Source organism: Atractosteus spatula, chromosome 14 (assembly GCF_055471065.1).
Source record: "Atractosteus spatula isolate fAtrSpa1 chromosome 14, fAtrSpa1.hap1, whole genome shotgun sequence".
In the NCBI taxonomy this organism is placed as follows: Eukaryota; Metazoa; Chordata; class Actinopteri; order Semionotiformes; family Lepisosteidae; genus Atractosteus; species Atractosteus spatula.
Window position 1 is genome coordinate 3,830,515 of NC_142719.1, and position 27,826 is coordinate 3,858,340.

The 27,826-nt window shown below is 44.0% G+C and overlaps 1 protein-coding gene across 1 annotated transcript in view; it reads right to left on the minus strand.

Moving 5' to 3' along the window:
• Positions 1–19,482, minus strand: part of LOC148820426 (uncharacterized) — an 80,499-nt gene extending 61,017 nt beyond the window's left edge. Inside the window, exons 1-3 of the mRNA XM_088932811.1 lie at positions 19,370–19,482; positions 16,373–16,627; positions 8,619–8,701 (exon numbers count right to left, since the gene is read on the minus strand). Coding sequence (XP_088788937.1) covers positions 8,647–8,701; positions 16,373–16,627; positions 19,370–19,428 — 369 coding nt within the window. The 5' untranslated portion in view covers positions 19,429–19,482 and the 3' untranslated portion in view covers positions 8,619–8,646. The remainder of the gene's footprint in view (positions 1–8,618; positions 8,702–16,372; positions 16,628–19,369) is intronic.
• Positions 19,483–27,826: the final 8,344 nt, after the last annotated feature.

A 27,826-nucleotide genomic window follows, 5' to 3' on the forward strand; every position in this document is an offset into this window, starting at 1 on the left:
CCCCCTGGAGGCTGATCAATGAGCAAACACTTCGAAATACGCACAGCTCAAAGACGACGAAGGCAACAGCAGCACAGTGGCAGATCCAAAAACGCCCTCAAATCAGAAACAAGGCACCCCACCTTAACAGAGTAACAACAAAAGCCTTAACAACGGCCTATAAATAGCGGCATAAATCAGCAAAGACAAAATGAGGTAGTATTATAAGTTACTGGAGTTCCCTGTTTCATTATGAGTTGGGTTAGTATTGGGTTAACGGAGGGGGAGGTATCTGAAAGTCCCAAGGGGTGATGAGGTGCCAAGTTCCCTTCCACCTTAAATTAAGAATTGTCCTTAACTATTCATTTATTTGAGCCTTGTCATTGTGACACAAGCTTTTGAGATTTAAATGGACGTCAAGTCCTCCCTCCTCTTAAGAGTGAGATCAGACTCAACCACATACTTGTTTGAGGGTTCATTGGCACTTATCCTGAAGAGTGGTGTGCGGGTCGTACTTTTCCTCCTCATCAGAATCCTTCCCTCCCGCTTCCTCTTTGCTAGGTTCAGTCCAGGACAATAGGTCCCAAGATCACTGGGAAACATGGAAGCCAGCACGTTGGCCATCTGTGAGTGAACCGGCTGTCGCAGGAAAGTAGGCTCCCCCCAACAGGAAGCTTGCCTCAGTTACTGAAACACATCAGCCAGGCAGGAAGGGCCCGAGCCGCCCAAGACTTCATTCATTCATAAATCTCACGCGAGTATTTACTGCGGGAGTAAATCAGAGCTCTGCTCTCTGTCATACTTCTTCCTGCAGAGCCCCACCCTGCCAGCGCTCCCACTGGCCACTGCTCGTCTCAGAATTCCTCACTTTGGGGGGGGGGAATAAAAGTTTAATCCTATTGTCACAGCAGAGGGCTGGACTAGTGTTCGGCACGGTATCCTGTGTGTAGGACAGTTACCGCACTTTCACCACCCAGGCAGGGCTGGGATTTCCTCGTCAAGCCTCACATCTGAGCAACACGACTTCTGGGACTCACATTTCGGTCTTTCTGTGTCCTTTTGCAGGGTTCCGTTCATGAGGCACAAGTAATGATTCATTGACTCTCACACTCGCACACACGCAGAAATGGAAACACTCAATACATTTTGTTGAACTTTTACTCTGCCTGACTGCTTCAGCTACACATCACTTGTAACACAAATGGATCTCCAGAAATCCAGACGTAAGAATAGGGTGAGAAATGGAGAAAGGAAGTGACAATTATAGTTAAAATGAAATCCGGGAGGTTTGCAGTGTTAGAGTAGTAACACTGTCCATGTTCTGCTCAGACAGTGAAAAACTGGGTGATTGTGTCTTGACCAGCAGTCCATCAAGTAAACAGCTTCCACATGACACAGAGAGGAGCTGAGCAGCACAGCGGTCCTATCACACACTGTACCTGATGACACTGGTTTTGTTTTCCGATTTTCACCGATAACAAGAGACACCATTCTACAAAAAAACAGGCAGATCTAGTCTAAAAAGCCTTTCTGCGAAGGACGAGTGAAAATAGACTGTAAAGAAAAACAATAACATACTTTACTTCATTAAAACTGTAAAAAATAAATGCTTAAAAACACTAAATTCTTTAAAAACAAAATGTGAGTTTCCAAATGCTGTGGACATTCATCCATCTCTTATGCTGCTGAGGATTGTTAAAAAAATAGCCGTCATTTTCTTCCCCAATAAGACCTTACAAACAAAAGAAAGGAAGATTGTGATCGAGGTACCTCCCACTAGTCTGTACAATCATTCCTTAACTTTGCTGCATGGCTCATAAATCTCTGTCACACGTTAACATCAACCACAATGGATCGAACTAAGCAAGAAGAATATATTTTCACAAATCTCTTCACAATAGATTTTAGAGTTTTATATTACGAAACTCAACAAACCCCCAAATCTTTCCTGTTAGGGTACATTAACGATTTATGGGAAAATACTTATTCAGCAGCAATTGTAAGATTTCCCAAATATCACTACTGAATAACAAAAAGCTAGCACCACGAAATTATTGAAATGGAAATAAGATATCGCCGACGTGGCACTGAACATGACGCGGACGTGCCACCTTTGTTAAAACAAAAGTGGCAGAAGAAGATTTTTTTCACCTTCTTTTACGTGTTCCATTCAAAGATGCTGGATGGGATTCAGTTTCTTTAAGGTGAACTCAATCAACCTTTGTTATTGTGTTTTCCTGGAAGAACAGGATGCCAAGAAGTGCTTGAAATCTGTCTGCCGGCGAGTGTTTCAGGGAAGAAGTGTTTGCGCCATACAGGAAGCAGAGCTGAGACAGCGGGCCACAGTGGGCTTTGCTCAAACTCGCCCTTGGCCTCGTCCCTGCGCTGGGAGCTGGGACACACATCCAGGTGAGTCAGCGTCTCACAGGGAAGCAAAATGTTGCAAGACAGGCGACAAGAAGAAGAGGTTTGCAACAGTCCGTTATCAGAAATACCTGCTGACTGTGAGAAGGAAGTGCAGTGACTCATTATTAAAATGGAAAGATTGCTGGGGGCTGTGAAAATGTCAGGATGTAAAAAAACAGTAATCAGATAGAAATCAAGGAACATTCTGATATCATCATAAATCGAAGGTCACTTCATTCCTTATTTAAGTTATCACAAGTATTACTATGATCATTATTAATTATCTTCCTCTGTTATACCACCATCTGGGATCTGGGTGTTTTTTTGTATTGAGTATGAATATAAAATCTAAACTTTTATATTGGTATTCATAACCACATAATATTAGTGAATTGGTAAACAAAGACTCTATGACACTACGAATCTAATAACTTCTACACTTTCCAAGAGATGATGGATTTTAACACCACTGACAATATGTAAGTTTTCAGAGGATAGAATACTGTGAATACAGACAGCTCAGTGCCCAGGCTATCCCTACACTTCATGATCATGTGTCACTTTTACACACCCTAAGACCATTATGCTTTTCAATAAACCTTTACCATTCCATCAGGGATTGACCCTCAGTGTGCTTTAGAAAGGGACTGAGCCACGCATGAGGCCAGACGCTTCACATCTTCACACACTGTTTTTAGCTTCTTATCACGTGCAGAAGGCAGTCTGCCCCCTGCATGTAATACGCAAAGGGTGGTGGGAGTCTGCAACAAGTTGCCCAGCTGTGTTCTTGAAGCCGATACCCCCCTGAAGAAAAGGCTGGATGAGATCCTCAGATCAATGAGCTGTTGGCAACCGAAATCCGCCCAGTGGGGCCGAAGGCCTCCTCTCTCCTGTAGCCTTCCTCACGCTCCGATGAGCCGCTCCCCACAAGCGCAGAGATGGGAGAGAAGAATAGAGGGAAGGAGGCAGGAAGGTGAAGAAGTGAGGCCAGGGGGCGGAAGGGGCTGGGGTTGCGTGAGTGGGGAGCTGTGGGGGGCGAGGCGATTGTCCAGCGGCGGTGACGCACTTCTCCCTGACCCCCGGAGCGCGAGCGGCAGGAAGACTGCCACGGCCGGCTGTTATCTCTGGGACCTTTCCCCCTCCTCCTGGAGGTTCTTTGAAAGTTTCCTGGTTTGCGGGAGTTCCTCAGGAAACACCGGGCTTCCTTCATCGCGCCACCTCTCACCTCCCCCGGGCCCCCGGGGGGGGAGGCCAGGGTTCGAGCCCTTGCTCAGGCTGGAAGTGCTCTTCCGGCCGCCTCCCGGGCCGCCGCAGGGTGATGAGCTCATCGCACCTGCCTGCCCCACAGCTGGCAAACAGGCGGCGTGGGACCCCCCAAGATCGGGCTGACCGAAAGGGCGTCTTACAGCAAAGCCCTCTGGGAAGGCTTTTCCCTTGGCCGCAGGCCATGGGCCAGTGTCCACTTCACTGATTTGTGATCGAAAGGGCTTTCTCCTCACAGCGGCAAAAAACAGAAACCTATAATGTCTTTCTGTATAAATACCCATTTGTACAGACTGTACCAGCTGCTCTTTTAAATGTTGCTTCATCTATGACAGGGGTGTCAGACTCAGGTCTCTTCTGGGGTTTCTTCCACCTGAGCTCTCAGTTACACAGCTGGTCTAATTATTTAATTAACAGCATAATTGTTAATACTTCTAACCAGGCTTCGAGGTCTTCTATAAGTAACTGTAGCTTTCATTTTTTCAACTGTAAAACATCTTAAGAAAAAGTGCCTAATCAAGAAACTAACCAATTTAATTGTTTAAATGACTGCTCAGGTTGGATTAAAAACCAGAAGACAATTTTCTGAATATCACGTCTTCATTTTGTCTTGTAATGAAAAGCTGCAGTACCTAAAAAAGTGCTGAGAAACTAGTGCAGACAAGTAGTAATTTTAGAGTTTGCCTTTTGCAGTGTGTACGGTACTTGTATACGGTATATATTTAGTTGTGTGCAATGTTATGAGAAAGTGCAACAGAGCGTAATTCTTTCAGTTTCCATTTGTTCGCACTGCCCGCTGTAAGAGCTCCACTGAAAGGATGACTGGACACTTTGCGGACTTTGTCCCTCTGTTGTCTGTGTCAGTAGCCCAGGATCACATGTTGCTTTCTGATAATGCCCATTCACAGCTGTTGGCACACAGTGCAAATAGTTTTTTTTCCCCTGCTGCTGCTGTTTAAATTGGCACACATTGTGAATATTCTTTCTAATCGTAAGTAGAGCCCTTGCTCTGGAGTTGTTTTTAGAGAAATCCCCTTGGTGGCCCTGTATAGCCACCGAGACCCATCAGTGCAGGGGGAAAAGAGAAACACCCAGGGTCACGCAGTGGAATCTGAGTCTGCATTTTAGTACCTGGCTTCGACTGTGCATCTGTTTTGCGGATGAATGCACACTAAAGGTTAAATATGAAGGAGAACCCATTGCCAAAAAATCCCAGTTTCTCTTTACCACTGGTTTTTCTCTTCCCAATCAATCTGCAACAAAGCTACAACCACAGAGCAGCTTCTCCTCTGACAGCTGCTGTGTTGTTAGCATTGCGCAGACAGCCCTTTAATGTTTGTGCATCACAGGGAGTTTGAAACTCTCCAACAACTGTGGCCATAATTACAGCTCCATTTGGCCTGGGCCTTTGCAAACAGGAATCACAGCTTTTGGAGGAAAAAAAAACTGCTCTGAGAAAACATCAGATGCTTGGACAAGATAAAAAGAACACCTTTTCTTCATTGAAAAGGGTCTTATTAGACTGCTAATATACAGTTGTCTCTACAGAGAAGGTAGAAAACAGAAAAACGAATGACACAAAAGCAGAATCCGGACAATTGTATACACTGGGTAGGGAGCACCAGGACAGTTAAGCAGCACATTGCTTTTCTTTGGCATTCTTCTGTATTTTAAAACAATAATCCAAACATGGGCAACCCAGATCTAAATGGCAGTCTATTGCAGATGAAAAGGAAAAGGAAAAAAATCACCTGCTCATACGCAGATACTCCCTGGGGAGGGGAGGACATTATGATGGTCATTTGCATGTGCCTATTGCTTACTGTAAATGCCCAGGTTTCAGAGCGCACACACAACAAGCAGAGCACTACTGTTTTTTTTTTACTAAAGATCTGTGACTTAATTGCACAATGGCCAGTGTGTCAGAGGGAGCGACGGTTGGAGCAGTAAACGAGAAACCATCCAGCGAGCACTGGCGGGCCCACATGGTAAACAGGACCTCCATTAAGGGAGGACAAGGTGCAAGTGTGTGAGGACAGGTCAGGTGGCGGAAGGCTCCAGGGTTAACTGGATTAGAAAGCAGAAGAGGATCAGTCCCAGTTGGTTTTGTCCTGCCTTGTGCAAACACAGGGACTGTGGGAGATAGCCGTCTGTCGCCTCAAATAAAGGACCAAAATTAAAACCAGGCCAAGCCACCATGTTTTTTTAAAGAAAAATAATTTTCTGTGTAAGCTTGGCACAGGCTGCCGCTAGTGATACAGGCAATTTGTCAGAAGACAAGAAATACCCTGCTACTCTGCACCAGAAATCGGGTTGTTTCATAAGCTCTGCCCTGCTCCACTGTAATCTCATTAACTTTACGGAGCTTTCTGAAGTTTGATACCACAGCATGCACGAGTGCTTGTTAATTAACCGAGCGATTCTTTTGTTAAACGTTTAATTACTGTGAAATAGGCCGGGTGGCCTCACAGTTTAGGAAAGGAAATCCCAGACCAGAAGGAGAAAACGGCATGATGGTGAGAATAAATTTACATCGTTAGACTTAAAATGCTGAAACGGATCCAGATTTGTATTGATTCTTCCACGATCCATTTTAAACAGGTTCTAATGAACATCCCTTATTTTACATAGGGGCACAATTTTGGTTTGTCTCTCTGTAAGTAAACATGCAAAACCTGTTTTAATGAGTCCTATGGAGATGCTTTTCTGCTTAGAATGACCAGAGTAATTCTTTTCGGTTCCCTTTTCCCTGGCCCTGCCAAAGTATTTGGGAGCGTTATTGAAACCTCATACACAAAAGAGTGTTTACAGCAGGCAGTCGACAGCGATCAATAACGCACACAGGTCAATAAGCCATGCTGCAGAGCAGCAGAGAGTAGACAAGCAAATATAGTAAGTCTGCAGTCCAAGCACCTTTCTCCTTGCCAGTCCTGGAGCCTCTCTCCGCTGAATTGATGTCGGGTTTAAAAACCTGTCTAATGTCTGTGGTCCCTGGACATGGATAACACCTTTATAGGCCAGATTACAAAATAATTAGCAGCCTCATGCAAACATGTATTATGAAATACTGGGGTATTTAATTAACAACATTTCTGGCCCACTGAAATGAGCCATAACATTTCTCGGGGAGATTCCCAAGGTTTCTGGGATACCAGTCGCACCCCAGCCCCCGTGTCTGCAAAGTGCATGTCCACACGCTGCCCCGGGCAGGAAAGAGGACCGGGGAATGCAAACAAGACGACGTGAAACACACCAAAAACAAGCCTGATAAAAATATCCTCCTGTGCCGTTTTTAGTTGAGATATACAAGACAGTATATTGTAGACTGTACGGTTGTACGGAAGGCTACCAAAAAGAATTATTCTCCAGTTTGGATTGCCTTCCAGCTTGAAATGAAAAGATGCATTTCAGAAAGCAAAGCAGACACGTCCAGGTGTGTTTTTGCCTTTTTAACTCCTTCGATCAGACGACACTTTCTGTTCCTCTCTCGTAGCTTTGCTGCAGTACAGCATGTCAGAACACAACCGATCAACCGCGCGGGGAGGACTGTGGTCTTCGCCACCGGAAAATAAACGCCTTCAGAGGATGGGAGAGGGACTGTGTCTCGGCCGCGGGGGAAGGAGCTAACTCAACTGAGGGGCGAGGCGGGGGGAGGGGGGGGGGGAGCAGGCCTCCACAGAGCCAAGCAGAGGGTGACGGGAGAGGAGGTACGAACACGGCTGGAACAAGCCTCGAACCAAAGGCTGCTCCTGGCAGCTGTCGGGACTGGCGCAGCGCCAGGGCAGGCCGGGCGCGAGGCGTGACAGATGCTCCAGTGTGGCGATGCAAAACAAGGGGGGGGGGGGGGGGGGAAAGAGAAAAAGACGGGCAAGTATGCGCAGAAACATAATGCTGTTATTCACTATTGTAACCGAGGAGCCAAGGCACTGGATAAAACAAGGCTAATAATTCCAAGCATATGGGCTGTGGCCTGTGAATTAGAAAAGGACAGTATACAGAATCTGGGCAGCTGGTCACTGGATGAGAAACAAGAATGAATACAGAAGGTTTTGTTTATGGAAACATGAAAAGGCCTTGAGGAGCTTGAGAACAGCCTTCCGTACCCTCAGCAATTACAGAGCAGGATAATCCCAAATTAACTACACGGCACTTGGGGCCTGTGGTTAAACAGCACAAGCCACTGGCCTTCCGCCTTCGAAACTCTGTAAGTGTCTCTCATTTACAGAGGGGAGGGCTTTGAGGTTGGACCTCTTCGTCACTGGAGTTGTTCACACTGAGCTACTGTATAGTGCAACTAAACTGGACAGGTTTATTCCCCAGTTGGGGCTAGTGTACTAATCCCAGCCATGTAATCATTCACCCATGGCGGGCATCACAACTGCAGCTCTTTAAATCAGTCACTCAGGGTGATTTCTTTTCTCGTCGTGTGCGTCTTTTCATCTGCTGACCAACCTTCGTGGATCTCACCATCGTTTCAGTCTCGTGAAAGCGTGCGTGACGGGGGTTGAGTGTGAATACTTTCTACTTGAGGTCAACAGACTTCTGGGAATCTGCTCCACACATCACCTCAAGCGCAATGAATTTTTGAGTCCACCCAGCCTCCAGTGGACAGTAATTCATGCAGCAGCTGCACCAAAACAATTCAGCACAGCTGGGAAGGTCCAGAGGCTGCGCGAGGAGAACTGAACCGACTGAATGGGGGAAATCAGTCTGGGAGAAATCAGATTCAAAACTTGTTCCCAGCAAAGAACAGCCACTTACAGCACTGCTTCTTCTGCAGAGAAGTGGTACTTAACGTTTAAATACTTTCATGAACGCTAACAGCTCATCAACAGTGAACACAGGTGGATGTGAAATTCGACAGCACAGTCCTTTGCCTGGCTGAAAGCCCGTTCAAACCCAATGTAGCTCTGTTCAGGGCAGCTTGGAGAGCCCGTTGTGCCAGAGGAGGAGAAGCCTCATGCGCTCACCTGAAAGCTCTCCGTCCTTCCGCTGCCCTCAGTAGCGAACTCTCCTCATCTGCTCGTGCAGCTTCTGCCAGCGATACTTCCAGCTAAACAAACAAAATAAAGATCTGTGATTGTCGTGACACGGGCGAACATTGTCATTGGTGTTAGGAACCACTTCGATGGCGAGAGAACTGAGGCTTTAGATGGCTGAACAGAAAGGGTTCCCAACTCATTTCAGGAGAACAATCTCGCTCTGGATTGTTCGGTTTCTGAGACAACCTAGAGAACCATCTTTAGACAGAGTTTTAGAAGTTTTAGTTGGTTCAGTCAATAATAATAATTTATCATTTATTATAGTCAGACAGGCAGACATTTTACTATACAGTGGATTACGGGGGGGGGGGGGGGGGAGGGTAGGGGGGTAACTGTTCATTATTAATAACTACTGTTTCTGTGTAACCTACTCAAGGGCAAGGGTTAGGGTCAAGGCCTGAGGCAGAGCTGTGGTCCTGGGGAGCTCCTTGATCTGGGACACAGAAAATGGAGAAGGCGGGACGATGCCGACATGCAGCCCGCGTACTTTGCAAGACGCAAACGGCTTTTCACAGAAAACGTGGCCTCTTTGTTGCCAGTTTGAAACTTGGCCAGAAGCGTGTCTGGCCTCGATCTCCACTTTGTCACTGCAGCACAAGAGGAGCCGATACGCACGAGGAAAGGGAGCTGCAGAGCCGCTCAGCGGAAAACTCGGTCTTTCCCGTTTCCTAAAACGAGTGACTTGCTCCATTCTTGTCGTTTCACTGCTCTCGCCACCTGGACCCACACTGCATTTAGGCGTCAGCAGCCCATTGTTGTCTCTTAATTTTGGCAGGGAAGAAAGGGACCAGGTTCAATGGCACACAATCACCTACTGAATATATCATTTTGTCTGCATTTTATTTTGGTTGGGCTTTTTCTTTTTTCCAAATCCCATCTGGTCCCCTTCAAGTGAGGCTTCATTTTTAATTCAGTTACAGAGCCACCATCTGCTGCTAAGATCTAACGCGAGATCTTACACTACTGTTATAAAAACAACGCCTGATACTTATTGGATACCTGTTACTCTCTCTGTTCTCCCAGCATGGAAATAACCTGTGTTGTAAACACCAAGACTTCAGAACAAATTCAGAAAGAAAATGCAGATCTAAGATAATTTGAGGGGTTTCCTTTCAAAAATGGCTCAAAGAAAAACATCTTGTTTTATTTGCTGTTAATTTCTTTTTAACGGGTATTTCGACAATGGAACTCGTATTGTTAGGCAATCAGTTTCAGATTTGATTAATACACCAGTAAAGCTTAAGATAATCATAGCTGAATTTAACAATCGTTTTTGAGGAGGCTAGTGGGAAATGGATTTCAGTCCTGCCACAGGTTTACAAACTACATTTACTGGTACGAATGGAATACATTGTGTTTCTGCCGTAAGCAGAATGGATGTCATTCTGCCTGCTGCATAATTCTACACAACAATTCTGTAAAACTTCTGTAAGAGGGATCATACCCAATCTGTTCAAATATATATTCTAAACATTTTAGGAGCCGGGCTCTGAAAACACACGCCCTGGCAGGTGGACGCAGAGTAGCTTTCGAGCCGGTTCAGATGCGCTGTGAAAAAGAACAAGTGATCCAGGGTGAAGGCACTTTGGTGAGACGCCAAGGACAGCTGGCTTCCGCAAGGCAAGGAGCCCCAGCCTTATCGCGTTACCAGGACCCTTGGATCAATATCAAACTCTCTGGCTCGTGCCACTGAGAGCAAGACCATTCTCAAAAACAAAGCACTCTGCTTCGCACCACACTGTCTGCTTAAATATATTCACATTGTTGAGCGAATTCTGGACCAGGGGAAGAATGGAACATGAAATTCCAGCAACCTGGTTTCCACAGGGGTCTCCCATCCCAGTGCTGGAGAGCCCTGATCTTGCTTCACTTCTGAGTTCAGGCCAGATAGTGATAATGCTGTAACATTTATACATACAATAATTTCAAGATGGTCAAGTAGCCAAGAACACCTTGCAAGCTTCTTGACCAAGAATCTGCACGTGCCACCTGGAGACAAACGAGGCCTTCCCAGGCTTAGCTGCACACAATCTGTGGTCTACGTGCACCACCCGCACGCTCAACCAGACAACACCGGGAGAGCGATGTTTTCCCTGCAGTGCGCTGCAGTTACAGGAGGTTACATCTGAGAACGCTGGAGAGCAAACACCTGGCAGGAAGACACAGAATCCTCTGAGAGGAGCTGCAGTTGAAATATTGCTGTGGTAAAGTGAAAAGAGCTGTTTTCTGTTGTAGAGCTACTATACAAAAGTTAACCACATGAGTCAGTGGCCCTGAGACCAGCAAAGAATGCTTGAAAAACCAGGATCAAAAGCTTTACCAACAGAATCTTGAGCAGGATAACAAGTACCTCTGAATGTCTCCTTTGAACAAGAAAGCACAGGGGCTTCAGACATTAAATGGAGGAAACTAAATGGCAATGACAAAACTGCAGATGACGAGTGCCATGCATTCTGCCTGCTGCAGAGAGACAGTGTCCTTTTCAGCTACTGCAACAACTGCGGTCCAGTGCAGAATGAATGGGCGTCTGTCCCTGCTCTCCTTGGCAGATGCTGGGAGATTCTCAAGGCTCCAAAGTGCCTGCCTGGTGTGGCCCTTGAAACCGCACACGCCTAAGCCCCGCTGAAACTGCTCGCATGGCAAGTGTGGAAAGCAGGTGCTCGAGGTACTCCCATCCTCTTAGGTCACGTATTTCAGACAGTGTCCCAGATTGCTGTTTTCTGATGGCTCTTGTTTGATGGCAGGAGGAAAATCATGAGGCTTGCAGGTCTGGGTTGCAGGAGAGCCAGAGCCTATCGCTGTAGGCTGTGGGTGTAAGACAAGGCACACCAGGCCATCTATTACAGAAAATAAAACAATTTCTCAATACACCCACTGCAGGGTATTCTCCATATTCCCCATTTCCTTATTGTTTGTCACAATGTAGCATACAACATTAATTACCTGCTATGAAAAGGGGTATAAAATGACAAAAAAAAAAACATGTGTGGTACTGACTCCCCAAACGAAACCAGACCTCCTGCAGCAATATCACGGCTTTCACACAAAGAAAAACTCCCTGCCCTTAGACCAGCAGTGCATAACTCCAGTCCTGGAGGTTTTCATGATATCTGTGCTCCATTTCACATTTTAAAAGCTGTCCCATCCTGGTTCTGGAGGGCTGGTTTGTGCAGTTTGTCGAGTTCTCTTTAAAGACTCCCGTAAGTCCAAGAGCTGGACAAGCTGGACTGAAAATCACATTATGACAAGATGACAGTCCACATTTAATTACACAGCAGCCTGCAATGCTTTACACATGCTTATTCCTATAAGGATTCAAATGGGTGTATGCAGCACCATGTCAGTCTTAATTACTCTAATGCAGGAAGAAATTCAATTCCTGGGAGTCTAGGGTCCCATGGGGTTTGTTCCATGCTCAAGTCAATTAAACACTTAACCAAATGATTGTCTTAGATACATCTACTTTTGTTAGCTGATTGCTTAAAACATATACTTCATGTACCATGGGTACACCACCTTGGAGCCAGGATAGAAGAGCAGTGTATTGTAATTGTAGTTAATTAAATAATTAGACCAACTAATGGTCTAATCACCACACACCCCTTCGATTTGTGCTCGACACCCCTGATCTATTGGTATCAGATTTATCTTTTCACAAGAGGCCCAATAGTACAATATGTGAAGTTCTAATTTCATTAAAAAATCCTGACTTCATATTCACAGCATAGAATTGATACAGCTATTGACAGATTTGTTTTTGCTAAGCTGACCACTATGTGCTGCCTCAATACAATTATGGACATAATGCAATCCAAGAGAAAATGGAAAAAAAACCAAAATGACTCAATACAGCATTTCAGAGCAGATGTAGAATCAATGGCTCTATTTGCCAGTGTAACCTAAAGCTCTAGCCCTGAGCAAGTAGGATTTTCCATCACATGGCCTTGTTTCTACCATCTGTGACCCATCTTTCTTGCTCAGGAAGTAAGCGATCTGAGAAGAAGCTACATATGCGGCAGAATTCAGTACATTTTCCACAGGCCATCCTTCCCAGAGAGAAGATCTATCCCAAGCACCTGTGTCCAAGAAGCTTTGTGGGAACGAGGCCTGAACAGGGTCAGGCGGTGCTGTCAGTCAGACAGGATGCCTGATCCCCAAACAAGGAGAAAAAGCACATTAAAGGCCAGTTGCGTATCCATTACCACACTGCCATTTTGCCAGACAGCAGCACAAATCAGGGCACTGGCCTGCGCCTACATATTGCATCGAAAAGCCACGCTGAGCTCCTAGCTCCAGCCAATGTGGGACAAGAAAAACAGCGGAAGATTTTCTTTACCGTTGATGGGAGTGAAGACCTCACCACACACGATCGCACTCTGAAACGTCAAACAATTACAAAAGACGGAGCAAAATGAGGAGTGAGCTCGCTTCCCTGAAGACGTCAGACACATCTCTGCGCTGGATGATGGCTAAGCTACACTTTTGATCAATTTGTATGACAGTTGAAAGCAGTCATCCTTTACATGCAGAAACTTGCAGCTGCTGCAAATAATTTAAGGAAGAAAACAATAATGGCAATAATGCAGGTGGCTTACAATACCATTTCACTGAGTGGCAAAATGTTTGTATGTTCCTCTTTCCCACTCTTAAAAATATCTACTCCAAAAGCTCAATGTGATCCTTTCAAGTTATGGCAGTGCAGGGGCCTGATGCTTTCCCTGGGCCTGATGTCTCAGCAGGAGGACAATTGACAAGACTGCTGAGCCTCTGTACAAGAACTACACATCTGCATTCACCTCAGGGGGCAGTGCCATGGACCCGGCCTCTGCACAGACACAGAGGCACCAGAGCAGACCCCAACAGTGCGGAGCGCCATTGCTAACTGGACTTTACCGATTTTTCATAAGGAGTGGAAGGCTGTAGTTCGGGGGGAGCAGGGGGGGAGGGATGTTGTGAATATAGCTCAGTCCCATTTGAATGAGAATGGCTTCCACCAGCCATCTTTCATGAGACTGTACAGTCCAGGCTGCCACCTGCACAAGAATCTGTATTTAAACAGCTGGGGCCTCACAGTCTTCCCACCCCTCTATAAGCCCCACTCACAGTGCGGTTTGAATTCCACAATTACCAGATAACTTCAAAGCTTGCCTTCTGAAAAACATGAGGGCTATGACGCATCGTGCTGCCCTTAAACACCTCGTGAGAGAAACATGTCACTTTCTGTCACTCAGCGTGTTCAGGACAAGCCATTTCAGGACAAGACAGCATGAAAGTCCAAAAACAGCATGGCAAACTGCAAGAAGCAGAAAGGGAAAATTTATTGCGCTGAGCCATGGGTTTACACACAAATGTGTAAGAGTGCTACAGAAATATCAATCAAGCGGAATATACTCATTTTGTAGACTTAACGCGTCGATGCAGGAAGAGGGGTCAATATTAAAGTCAGACTCAAGAATCACCTCATGCAGTGCCATGTGCGTGAATCACAGTGTTAGCCCTTTCTGCTGCTGCAGGCTGAGGCATCTCGAATTATTCCTGTGTAAGACCCTTCGAGAACATGTCTTAGTTATATACTATGGTCCTGGGGGACCATTAAGACTGGTGTAGCCAGAAGCCTTGTGTGTCAGGAATGTGATTAAACTGTGGAAAACCTCTGGGATATAGCTCATATGCTGGGTTGTGCGCTGCGACAGAACTGTGTGTTTGACCCAAGTGGCTGCACCATTCCTTTGAGCCATTTTGTACTTGTCTACAGACAGACACTGGCCTCCTCAGGCATACTCCTCAGCTGACGAAAAGCTCTGCACGGGCCACCATGTCTGAAGAGGGACAAAGAGTGCCGGGTCAGCACAGCGTTGAGCGCTTCACTTCTCCTCCGTTCCCTCTGTCCACCCCCGCACCCCCCCATACACACACACAGAAATGACGCTGTGCTGTCTCAGCAACGTCCTGCAATCTGGGGGAAATGCATGGGGCTTAGGCCCTTCCAAGGCTCTCACTGTCTCTGTCTGCCCTTACTGGAGCAGGCCGTGATGCTTACTGCTGGAACGCGCTAGTCCAGACCCTTTCCCACACAACAGTCTGATCTGGAGGAAGAGTAGGGTCATGTCCACAGGGAGCACAGCCAGGGGGATGCAATCAAGCTACAGTAAAATAAATGAACACGAGACACTATATGAATCTAAATGGGGGAAATGATGGGAAAAAGAAAACCTTCAAGCCCACAACTTCTTGCACCTGAGCTGTCTTTACTTTGTCCTTTGAAGTGCCTCGATATAATCCTTCTTTGTGAGCGAGTGGCACACCTGTACTGTAGTTAATGCAGCAGACAGCAGCCAACAGCAAGAAAACCAGAAAATGCAGCAGACTAAGGGTTAAGAGGAAGAGATACCTGATGGAGATACAATGAAGAAATGAATGCCTGAAAAATCAGCTCCACCACAGAGTAAAATCAAGAACATACGTCTCAATTTCCATATATAACCCCCTGATGGATTGAAAAAATACTATTTTTATGTACCTAACCATTTTAATACTGACATTGTTAAGGGTGTGCTATGGAGAAAGCACTATAATTCACATTCAAAAAAGGGGCAAAACACAAAATCCACTTTTTTACAGAGGAGCATTTAAAATACTCCTCGTGGGTACAGCAGTCTCCGGCAGTAGCCCAAAAGGGTTTAAATACTTGCAAAGGGTACAGAATAAGAGAGAAGAACGGCCACATCCCAGCAGCAGCCAGAGAATTCTAGCGCAGGAATGCGTCTAATTTATCAGTCTGACTTTTCTTTAACTAAGACCACACGAGATTGATTAAAAGGACCATTAACAAGGAGCTCTCTCGACGGGAGGAGGCCTGCGGAGATTTATGGAAGGGAAAAAGGAAATGGGTTTTTGACCAGGGATTTTCCTCTCGTTTGTTTTCGTTTGCCTAGCAGGAAGCTGGTGTCCTTCCTCCTCTCCGAGGGGCTGCTGGCCGCTCCTGTGCCCACGACGGCGGGCCAATGAGGGTCTTCTCACCACGGGACATGGTGAGCAAGTCCTGTTGTAAGCAAGGTTTCCAAATCTTTCTCTCACATCTTTGCTGTGGTCTTCTTTCTCACTAGAGCGCAGTTTGCAGGATTATGATCTGAGCATGACCTGCACTGGCTGAAAAGAAGGACCTTTAATTAAGAATTAAACAGCACAATTCAAAAGTTGACCTCTGCACCAGGAACGCATCGGCGCTTGAATCTGACTGCCGGCTCACATTTCAACAGCAGAGACGTGTTCAGCACAACTGCGCACTCTTACCCATTTCTTAGGATTTCAGTCATTGCTTCCCAGCGCCACAGTGGCTGCCTGCATTTGCGTGGCACAGTCATGTGGCGCTGTGGCCGTGCTGTGTTTGCAGTAACAGGCCCTCCTGGCACACCATGTGTGAGTCATGTCAATAAATAATTGATGCTCATGCTATGTGTACACGCCTTTGATTTCTTAGCAGTCAAAGAACACGATAATGTTCTTTCAGAACTAACGTCAGGCCTGAGATATCTGTTTTCCAGAATTCCCTGAAGGGCAATGTGCACATTTTACTGGAAAAGCCCGCCTTTTGTCTTTCCAAAGAAGTGCAGTGAAGTTAGCGCAGGAGAGCAACTGGGATTCGTGGACGCCCACCCCACGCGACCCTGCGGCTCACTCACACGAGGGGGTGATGTAGGTGGCAGCAGGCCGGCATGTGGCTGGAAGAGACGTCGGACACGCCGGTGTTGCCGGGAAACACCATCAGCTGCCGGTGCGCGGTGCGCCAGGTGCTGCCCGCGCTGTAGGACCTCTGGGGGCTCAGCCAGTAGTCCTTCAGTCCCAGCCTGGGCGTCCGGAAGCTGGGCAGGACCAGGCGAGGACTGTCCTCGTAGGGGCTGCGAGCCGTGCGTGTGAAAACATCGCTCCGGGGCTTGCTGTGTGGGAACCGGGGAGACACACCGTGAATCGCTGAAGATTGCGAAATAGAACCTTTCGAGCAAGGAGTGCGCTACAACTCAAAGGGGAACTGCAGTCCCAATTTCACATGCCTGCACATACCTGGAAATTTAATCTATTTTTTAATGTAAATTGGAGGTTTTACAAGTTACTGTGTACAATTTACTTTTATTGCTGCTTGAACTGCACTCATCAATGTTGATTCTTTCTAACCCCGGAATATAAAAATAGCCTTGCAGTTCCCTTTTAATCAGAAACAGCTTCACATTTTCCACCTTCAGTTCTTGGACTTCAAAGATTATTGTTGGTAATGATAATCAAAACCCCAGTATACAGCAGGTCATTGGTATGACAAGAAATATACAGACTCGTGTAGATTTCATTGACTCTGTTCTAGCATTAACTGCAGTGGCCTGGTTTGGTAATCTTAATATACACAATAAAAACAGCCTGAGCCGGACTGTGAAGGTATGCAGCAAATTTATTGGTGCAAAACAACTACAGCTTTCAGTCATCTCTGTCAAACAAATAGTGCGTAAGGCCAATATAATCAGTGACTGTCATGACCACCCCTTGCACAGTGAGTCTGAGCCCCTACCATCTGGGGCGTCAAATTAGACTACCTAGATTCAAATAGAACCAAGTTATCTTTTATTCCCATTGCTATTAACCTGCTTAACTTAACTTATGTTCTAATTTCTCAACATACATGTACGTCTCTTATGTGTTAATGGGTTCTTGTTGTGTGTTATGTATAGTGTTATGTTGTTGACCTGCCGGGAAAGCAAATTTCCCATCCAAGACAATAAAAGATGGGTCTTATAGGATCCAAATTTGAATTTTGTAAAGGTGTCCGCATATATGTAATGTAAATAAAATCAGTTCACTTCTTGCCAGTTTCTGTCTGACTGTTAATTGCTGGGAATCATTCTGTAGAGCAGATCACACCATGTGGCGTGTCTGTGTCTCACAGCACATGTCTGATGTCTCCATGGAGCCTGGTCCAAAGAAGGCTCCTGTTTCATCCTGGTGTATAATAAAAACTTTGTTCTTAAATGGAGAATGGCTGGGCTGAGGGGGAGAGCAGAACTAACTTTAACAGATCACGTCACATGAATCAGCGATGCTTCCTAATAGGTCTCAAGAGGATCTATGAACCCTCTTCCCCAGGGACACACCGCCCTCCTCAAAGTGCTTTAATACATTCATATTTAGCAATATTACAATAAAGGTGTTGAGTCCTGCTCAGCTTAGATTCAGTTGAGAAGTGATTCACAGTCTTGGAATTTTCTGACAGGTCCATCAGTCCATCCAATTTCACTGGCCGAGGAAATTAATATTCTTCAAAAGCATCACAACTTTCTTCATTGTGTTATCGTCACATGTTACAATTTGAAGAGAGACTGTAAAGAGCCTTCTATTTTGCCTGTCATGGCAGAGTATGAGCACACAGAGATAACCAATCTAATAAGGATCAATCAAGCTAAATATGGCATTGCAAATAGTGGAAGAAGGACTGGACAATAAAGATTCAATATATTGCTGAACCGTACTGTAAGTTTAGTTATTTATGACTAATGAAACAGAGAGTAGAGAGACTTTCTGTATGAAATACAGGAAAATGTTAGTTTTTAAAGAAATATTGTACTCGAGTGCAAGTTCTACTCTAAATATACAAGACATCTCAACAGCTGAGACAGATCAGGAACTCAGACGATGTATGTCATATGATTTTGATCACAGGCTCAGTTGTGTCTGCAGTGTGAGACCATCCAGTAGATATTTGTGTGTCATATGATTATGATAGTCTGCCTGCTGTTATTCTCAGAACCAAGTCCTCTGAAGGACCTCATGTGAAGAGCTGACAGTCTGCCTTCCTTGAAAAGACTGTCTTTTTTAATGTCTATATAAATATGTGAAGACAGACAGACATTTGGAGACAGACAGAAAAAATGACCAACGTTTAGACACAAAATTACTTCAATACTGTATATTTTATGAGAGAAACGACGGCGCTTTTGAGTGGAATTGTTAAACACAAATGAGCTATTTTACAAAATGTAGAAGGTCACAGGGACACAGAGGAATGTGGTTACTAATGCGTGACCTGTTTTTCACATAATATGGAGAAAAAAGACCAGGCACTCCTTAGGTTCAACAGAGGGGCACATAAGTTTTTTGATTAGTAAAAGAGGATAAACAAGAAACTTGTCCCCTAGGAAGGTCTACAGACATTTAAATAAAGAAGACAATTGCAGAGATGACAGAGATGGATAATACCTTTCTACAGATTGTAAGCAGTATCATTCTGACGTTCAGAATACTATACCTTGTCCTTGCACAACTCTTTGTCTAACTCAGGTCACCGTATGGCTTCAGGGTCACCAAGTCCTGCTTTCTGCTCAACGTGCGGCATGCAAAAGTGCACGTAATTTAGCATCTCTTGTCAAGACAACATGAAAGGGCTACTGTAGTTATCAGTGGGGCAGAAAACCTTAACATTCCTAAGATGATTCATACAGCCCCACACTACAGCATGTGCTGGCTTCCAGAAAGCCTGCTCTTTGAATAAATGAGCTGCACACACTTTGATGACACGGATACAAGCAATGTCAGCAGCAGAAAACAGAGCGCAAGAAAGCAGGGTCTATAGGCTCAAGTGGCTACACTCTTAAAACCAGACAGAGAGAAAGGACATCGGGTAACTCAAGGCAACGTACCTCAATATGTAATTGGCCACAAAAAAAGACGATTCGGGAAACATTTTTCTTCTTCTCATATCTTGTTTTGGAGCAACCGGGGTTCTGAAGTGCCCAAATCCGAATTCACTTCTTTAAATACAGGGGAGAGAGTGCGAGGTGCTTGTCATGGCCATGATGATCTGTCTCAGAAAGCGTATACTCCCCCAGGTCGGTGCAGGATCTAGTCAAACCAAAATAGAATCACTTACAGGCGGAAAAAAGCAATATGGCACAAAGACGGTATTAGAAGAGCCAAATGAGCTTCCTCGTGGGGTTTCTGAATGTCAGTGATGTGCTACTATATTGGTACTCTGACACTGGGGTGGGTAAGATGTCAGATTTGGGCTTTCAGTCTTTACTATAGCAGTAATGCTCAGGGAGTCAGGTATTACTATTTTGGATTTGGAGATGCAGCTGTGCCTTGTGAAACAAAAATGTTTGAACATCTACGGAGGTTTTCTTGCAGCACAAGAAATAAGACACAGAAGCATTGTAGAGATTGTAGAATCTGTTAAAACGCATTCGCATGATAAAAGTGTCTTCTGCATTTTAGACGTCATCACAGATCACTGATCTTTGAATTGCCCACTACGATGCAAAGATCGCAATGTTTGACATAGGAATCAAGCAGACAGGACAAAAACAAAAATCTTATACCAACAGTCTTTGGAAATGAGTACCAGCAAGGTCATGGTAATCTCATAAAGATCAACATCTGCTTCTATAAGATGCACCTATTAATGATTCTGTTGAAAATCGTTTTGGCGACCTGCAAATTCTTATCCCACACTGCTGATGACACTAAATGAAATGACCTTAAGGAGCTAATCGGTGACACAGAAAATGGTGCCCTAAGCCCCTTTCTCCCCATCATACACAATTTGGTAGCACTGCTTGCTTTGAACTCTTGTTCTACATGGTCTGCATAGCCTCAGTAAGCATGTTCTGCTAACCAGATGAATCTGAGCACTTCCTTCATCATTATTAAACCTCTTGATTTGATCAAAATGTACTGTAGTTATTTTTAAATCTTGTAAGGCAACTGCAATCCAACAAAATCCCTAAACCTACGCAGTCTTTGCAAGTCTATCCTTTGGACAGTTTTTCATTACACAATGAAATCCAAAGCTATTTTAGCAACTAACGTGAGAGGTCACACTGTGTAGCATCACATTTGTGTGTCTTTTTTTCTTTGAACACACTTCTTTGTAAAATCAGACACACAAATAAAGAAATTTGTAACAGGTAATCAATAAACTGCAAACCTTCTCTTTGTAGGAAATACCTACAACAATACATTAACCATTCCTGTTGCTGGATTACAATTCAATCTGGAATTGGAGAGAATTGGAGAGAGACAGAGAAGTGAAGATTAGCTATGAAGATTAGGTATGTAGGTTGCAGGAGACATGGACAGAGAAAATATGTGAGGAATGTACTCTCAGCTGATAACCCTGAGCTTTTTAGTAAAAACTTCAAAACACTGGTGATTGTTTTCAGAAATGGACTGCCAGGATGTTTGCATGCCAGGACACACTGAGAGTAATCAGCTTCTGTTTTACATTTCCTGTCTTCCAGAGAGACAGGGAGAGTGAGAGAGGCTGCCTTCCTGTGATCAGCCTCCACCAAACTCCCCTTCAGGAAAATCTACTGTGGTGAAATTGCAACGGAATTTTGCAAAAGAATTCTGCAATTTGCTTGGTTGCATCTTTCTTTCACTATGGCTTCCTATGAAACATCCACAGGCAACATTTTGGTTTATATTAAAAGCTGAAAATGTGCAATGCAAAGCACCATAAATACAGTTAATGCCAAATTGATACAAAAAACAAGGGAGAGAAATTCTTGCATTTCCTGAGGGACTCACAGGCTGTGGAAGTGCAGTGAAAAGTGAGACCGAGACACAAGACACAAATTTCAGTGGTGAAGAATATGGAAAGGAGTACTCGGGTGGGTCTTGAGGTGGCACCAGAAGGGCTGTTCTGGTACTGAGGAGTTATAAAAGTTAACAACACTGAAAACAACTAACAATTGTTTACTGCATTTATGAATCCTTCTTTCACACTCTGATTATTTGAACAGAGTGATGAGAAGATTAAAGATCCCTGATTCACTTTTAGAGAAATCATGCAATGACAGACCCAGCAGGAAAAAACCTTCTGAGAAACCTCCCCCATACTCACACACCTTCAGTGTATTCATTCCATTTGCCTGGACTGTTGCTCTATTTCTTGTGATCTTGACATAAAATGTTTTCCGGAATCAGAAATTAAACAGGAATCAGGAATATTTCTTTGCAAAAAACACAAAGCTTTTGCAATAATGTCCCTCCGATAATCACATCCATCCCTAGAGACAGCTTATCTGCTGAATGCTAAGTTAAAATATTCACAATGGGTATGATGTGCTTTGCGTGGCGTGAAATTAAGGAGACAAGAGTTTATTCCAGTACCTGGGGCAAGTTTGGACCTAATACTTTCTTAACCAATTTTCCAGTCTTAGGAAGTGTTTAATCCAAGCAATATTGCAGTGGTCAGCGGAGCACACAGTCGATGCTTTCCCCTGTCACAGGTGCAGACCAGGATGGAAATCTAACACATTAGGTTATGCACAAGGAAATGTTGGAGAAGCATAAAGTCTGCAGGTTCAAGACACGAAACATGACATTATAATTGCTACTGATGTCTTCAAGCTAGGGTAAACTGAATAGACCCGTCAAGCTGCTGTCTTTTCTGTTGTGTCAGATCCAATGCCAATTTGGGATGGAAATTGTGTTCCCTATTTACCTGGTGCAAGGTAGAGTCACAGGAAATAACCGTGACAGCTGTCTGCGCCCAGCCACCCGCGGAGGCAGGAAGGATAGCTATCAACCTGAACGGTCTTGAGCCAACCAGGACTCAAACCACTCATTTGCAAAAACTATAAATAAACAAAGGGATTTATTTTATCTGAAGTAGCGTAAACGTCAACGGTCAGTTAGACAGTGATAATATTAATGCTGAAGGATAAAAAGATAAAAGATTATTTGCAGGTAAAGACAGGTCTGCCTTTGCCTTCCCAATACATCAGAGACACTCACACACCAACAGCCATGTCTTGTGTGACGTAATGGCCACAAACTTATTTTCCAAGGCACGGCTTACTGAGGAAAAGTCCTAGTCTTGCTACTGCTTTACTAAGCCTACCTTCAGGAACCATCTGAAATGCTACATGCTTAGTCATTGTCCAGCTCTAATAGCATACGCCATTCTTATTATGGAACACACCATTTAGAATATGTTGCTAGGGCAATGTACATTTCATTCTGAATGAATTCTTTCACGCTTCCGGTCTTGGTCCTAAAACCAAAAATTGACCCAAAGATTAAATCTATTGTACTGAGTTAATATAAATTATAAGGACGACATTAGAAAGCTACTGTATTTTAATGGAAATATACTTCTGAATGCTTTGTGCAGGAACTCCACCATAACGCATGGGGCTGTCAGTCAGGTCCTCCATCTCTAGTGCAGCTGAGACGCAGCACTGTTTAAACACCCCTTCATCCTGTCATTTTTTAGAACACAGGGGGTCACTTCCTGCTGATCTGTTAGCCAGGATTCACAGATCCCTGCTGTGGCCTGAAATCCTGCCCTGCTGGAGTTAACAGGTAACTAAACGCAATCCCCAAACACCAGTCGGATCGCCCATTTTATTTTTAAACTTTGTCAAAGCAACACCAATGTTTACAGAAAGCTTTAAAGCCTACACAGGTGTTTCTCGTGAACAGTTGGCCAAGCAACCTAATTTAATTATTTTAAGCAACATTAAGGCAGTGTGAGTTGTGCTAATGAAAGATAAAGTTCATGTTCTAGGAAACACAAGTGAGATAAATCTGAATGTTTTCTCCTCAATAAAATATCTAGAATCTGAATCTAGTTACACAGTTTACAGCAAAAAAAAAAGCCCAAATTATAGTTTTATGGTAAATATTTTGGTAAACAAAGTAAGGTAAAACACTGCTTACTTTAGTAAATATTTCGATTGATTTTTATGAATAAAAGTTTATTCAGCTTATTGTACCCTTTTCTGTGGCTGTTTTAAAAAATCAACAATGTGGGGCATTCAATCTAGCTGGTCACTCAAAAGCCTTCGTTCTGTGTGTAGAATGAATCTGCCAAACCAGGGGTCACCATCTCCAATCCGCCAAACAGTAAATATGTTAGCTTAACAGACACACCCTCCTATGCTGTAGTTCTTATTTTGGTTAGGCAGGTAAGTGTTTTACAGGTTACACTTAGAAGGGACCGTGTTACGTGCTTCTGTTGTGAAAGAAGTCACTGTTGAAAGCTCTGTTGTCTGCTACAGAGTTAATACAGGGCAGGAAATCTGCCGAACAGAAGTATTAGGGCAGGGAGAGCTGAATTATTCTGAATGAAGAGCCGACTATCTTTGATTTGACGTACCGAAGAAATATTTGCAGAACAGTGTCATATTAAGTGCAGCAAAGTCTTTAATCTGAGGGGAAGTTACTAAAAAATTATCTAAGGTCGCATCTTGTGACCAAAATCCTGACACCTATTTTCTTTCATACTTAATATTGCAAATTACTTTCTAATTTGAATAAGAAATTAGATTATTCGACACATGGTGCTTGTGCAACACCTTTTCAGGATTTCAATACATCTGCCAACACAGGTGCCAACTCTATGGGTGCTGTGTGAACTCAAGCACTGCCAGTTTTTTTATTTTATTAGTATCGGGGAAGGGAGTGAATACTTCATACACGCTTTGGAGAATGCCAAGCAGCACACTTACGCAGTGCTCAATAACAATTACGTCTTCTCCAGATCTATTTATTGTCAGCTTCTCTCGCTATTAACTATGATTCATTTGATTAATCATTTAATGACTTATCAGCTATTTTTAAGCAAAGCAACTGACATTTGATCTGTAGAAGGGCTCTGCCACCGAGCAAACCTCATTGCTTTTATATGCTATTGAAAATTGTATTCAAGAGTTGGATTACGGACCCATACAAAATATACCTGAAGTAGGCATGGAAACACAGAGATAAATACAAGACAACAAGGGCAGAGCAGAGCAAGAGCTGTGTGACTGTGTGTGTGACTTCCACAAGGAATTCACGTTATCGATAAACGTAAAATCTCCTGCTGTACTTTGTGCAGAATGATTCACAGGCACACGGATTTTACATTTCTACTTTTTCTAATGCTGACCTGCAGTAAAAAAAGGAAGGAAAGAAGAAACTGTCCTTAAACCGAGGAGCAGGAAACTAAAATTGTTCATGTGTGAAATATCCCTTTGAAATAGAGCAGCGCTTATATTTAGAATGTTTGCTGCGTCTGGAACGAATGTGCTCTCAGCACAGATGAGCTACAGATCATCTAATGAAATATTAAATGCCCATGCCGTTAACCAACTGTGACAATTAGATCACCGCTAACCACTACCAATTATAGATGCTTAGCAGTCGAGCAGAGTAGCTGGGCATGTGCTCGCTGACACACTGCGCCAGGCCGTGTCAGGCACAGCCAAGAAAAAAAAAAGAGGAGGTGGAGGAGGGGTTTATTGAAGCTAGCAGGGTGGATCTCCCAGCTACAAACAGGTGGGACACATGTATCACTGCCTCAGTGTTAAAGAGGAGTCCAGTCAGCCTCATGCTGTTCAAGAGCCTTGAGCTCCATACACTAGCTTAGCACAGGTTTTCACAGCTGATTTTTATTCCAACCAAGATCTTGATTTGATGAAATGAGCACTGGATGTAGCTGATAAGCATTGCCTTTAGAGTTTTCTGAGTTTTGGGATTCTCTGATATTTCATCTGACCTCTGCAGCTTCCTCCCTCGTGCGAAAAGTGCGTCTTTTCACAACTATTAGAAAGGTCCGATCATTAGTTCAGTTAACGGTTCAATTTCGTACTGAGAGTCCAGCGATATTCACTCCTGGTTCTGGAGGACCACAGTCTGCCAGGTTTTGTAGGGAACGTATAATCCTCAATCAGTAAAGACCTGGAGACAATGTGTCCCTCTAGGATCAGGAGTGAATATCAGCGCCCTGAACTGAATCCAGGCTGAAACATGGTAGCACTCTAGGAGCGGGAGTGAATATCGGTGCACTAGAACACAGACCAGCTGACACTGAGGTACAGTCACAAGCAGCAGGACTGATAGTGGCCTTTTGTCACAGAGGCTCTGTCTTAGGTATTTATGTTGCTGAGATTGTCTGAAGGACCACAACTTTACCATTTTGACTTGTGCACTTGTTTCTGCCCAAGTAGACTTCTCTGTACCTGAAAACCTTTAATATGCTGAATTCTGTACTGTCAGTCATACCTTGTCTAAGGTCTTTGAACACTACTTCACCTTTGCAAATAAAATGGTTTAGCTAATTGATTGAAATGCTTGCACTCACACAGTATCTCTTGCTATGTATTTAAAGTACAGAGGACACAACATGCTCAGCCTGTAGTCTTTTCTCCTTGGAAAATCGTAGTGTGTGAGAGCGGGTTTGTTGTTTTTTATGTCACCCAGGCATGCCAGTGCAACAGTTCAATAATCCCTTAAACTTCCCCCATCTGTTCGCTGACAAAGATGACTCATACTGAAGATGCTGTGTAAATTATAAATATGACAGTTTACATGGAAGTTAATTTCTGTCTTTGTACTTATCTTTCAAATCTGCGGGTCAGATGACAAGCTACTTGCGGAGAGGAGAGACATCACTACAGTTGCCTATCGGTAATAAAGTATTGCAGCTAAGCTATCATGTAATGAATGCACTCATGTGCCCACTTCAAGAGCCCTGCACAATCCCTTTTTCTTCTTTTTCATATGCTGAGCCAAGGCCTTTCATGTTGGGTTAGCTTGTGAATGCAGCACTGAGAAAAATGAGCATGGAGCAAATTACCGGCTGCCTGCGGATTTCACTCAAACCTGAACAAGACGCTGACTAGCTTCTGCTGGTATTCGGCAGTTCTCATCACGGGCAGGTCCTCATGGGATCAAAAAAGAGTCACTTCACGTTTTATCTTTCGGAAGAGAGGTTTATACCGCAACACAAAGACATCCACAGCATAAAGGGAATAATCTGGAGAGCAGTAGAACAAGTTTTTTTTTGTGTGTGTGTGTCTTTGTGCTCCAGCTTTACTGCAGCATTTAAATGCTGTTTTTCTGTCTATCCTGCTCCGTCTTTTAACCATGTAACTTCCAAGCCTCAATACTGACAGTGGAACAATTCCCTCACTCTTAAATCATTTCCCACAAAATGGTACTCTGCTACAAAATGCGATAGGACCACATTAAAAGTTAAAGATGAATGGGATGTTAATGTATTTAAAAATGTGCAGTTGCAAAATCAAATTATGCCTTTATTTCTGGGAGCTCTTTAGAGCAACAAAAAAGGTAGGCTAACATACAGAAGCAGGCATCGCTATGCAAAAATGCATTGGCAAAACATATTTTTTGGTAAAAACAAATAAACCTATCGTTCTTCTTCTCTTTTTTTTAAACTACAGGCTGCAGGGATTGGAGACCATGCCTGTGCATTTTCTAGGGGTAGCACTGAGAAAAAGCATAACGCACGTTATGTATTTTACACAAATGACATTAAGTACAGAAAAGTAAACTCAAGTGTTATATACTCTGAAGACCTTAATTTGAATGCAGAAAGCCTAGTTATTTTCTAATATTCGGAGAATACAATTTATGAACTCCTGAGCTGGTTTAATTTCCTTTGATGTACATATCATCTGCATTTCAGTACACACCTTATAGAGGCATGCAAATTCATACTTTGAAATATTTAACCAAAATCCTCTTTAAAGGAGAACAATTATTCCTTGTAAGTAAGGGCACCATACAGTCTGTCTGCAATGATTCAGTGATGCTGTAATAGCTCTTTGAAGTTTGAAGTGGTTTAGGCAACTGACAAAAGCAGTAAAAAAAGTGTTGTTATAACTGTCGAGACATAGCCCAGCCCCCATTAGTATGATCACGAGCACCCCCTACCGCATAGAGTCACAAAGCCGAGAGAGGGAACTAAAGATTGGTTAAACCTCATTCCTCGGGGGACAGCCAGATTGATGCACTGCATTAATTTTTCTTTCCACTTATTATTGACAACTTAATCAAAATCCCCAGCCATCAACGTCACAGTACTACAGAGGAGGGAGAGCTGAGGTGTGTGGAGGGGGGCTTTGTGGCTGAAAAAGCACCCAAGCTTTATCCGTGGCTGAATTCCACGTGCTGATGTCATCTCTTGGCACAAGACTGTGAGTTCTGGAGCTCAGCAGCAATTCTGCTTCCATCAGCCAATGAGCATGAGGGAGCTGTCAAGGAGTGATGTCACACACTGAAGAATGAACACAACTTGGGAGGGAGGGGGACAGGGAATTGCAACCATTTGTTACACCTCCCAACTGTGCAAACTAAAAAGA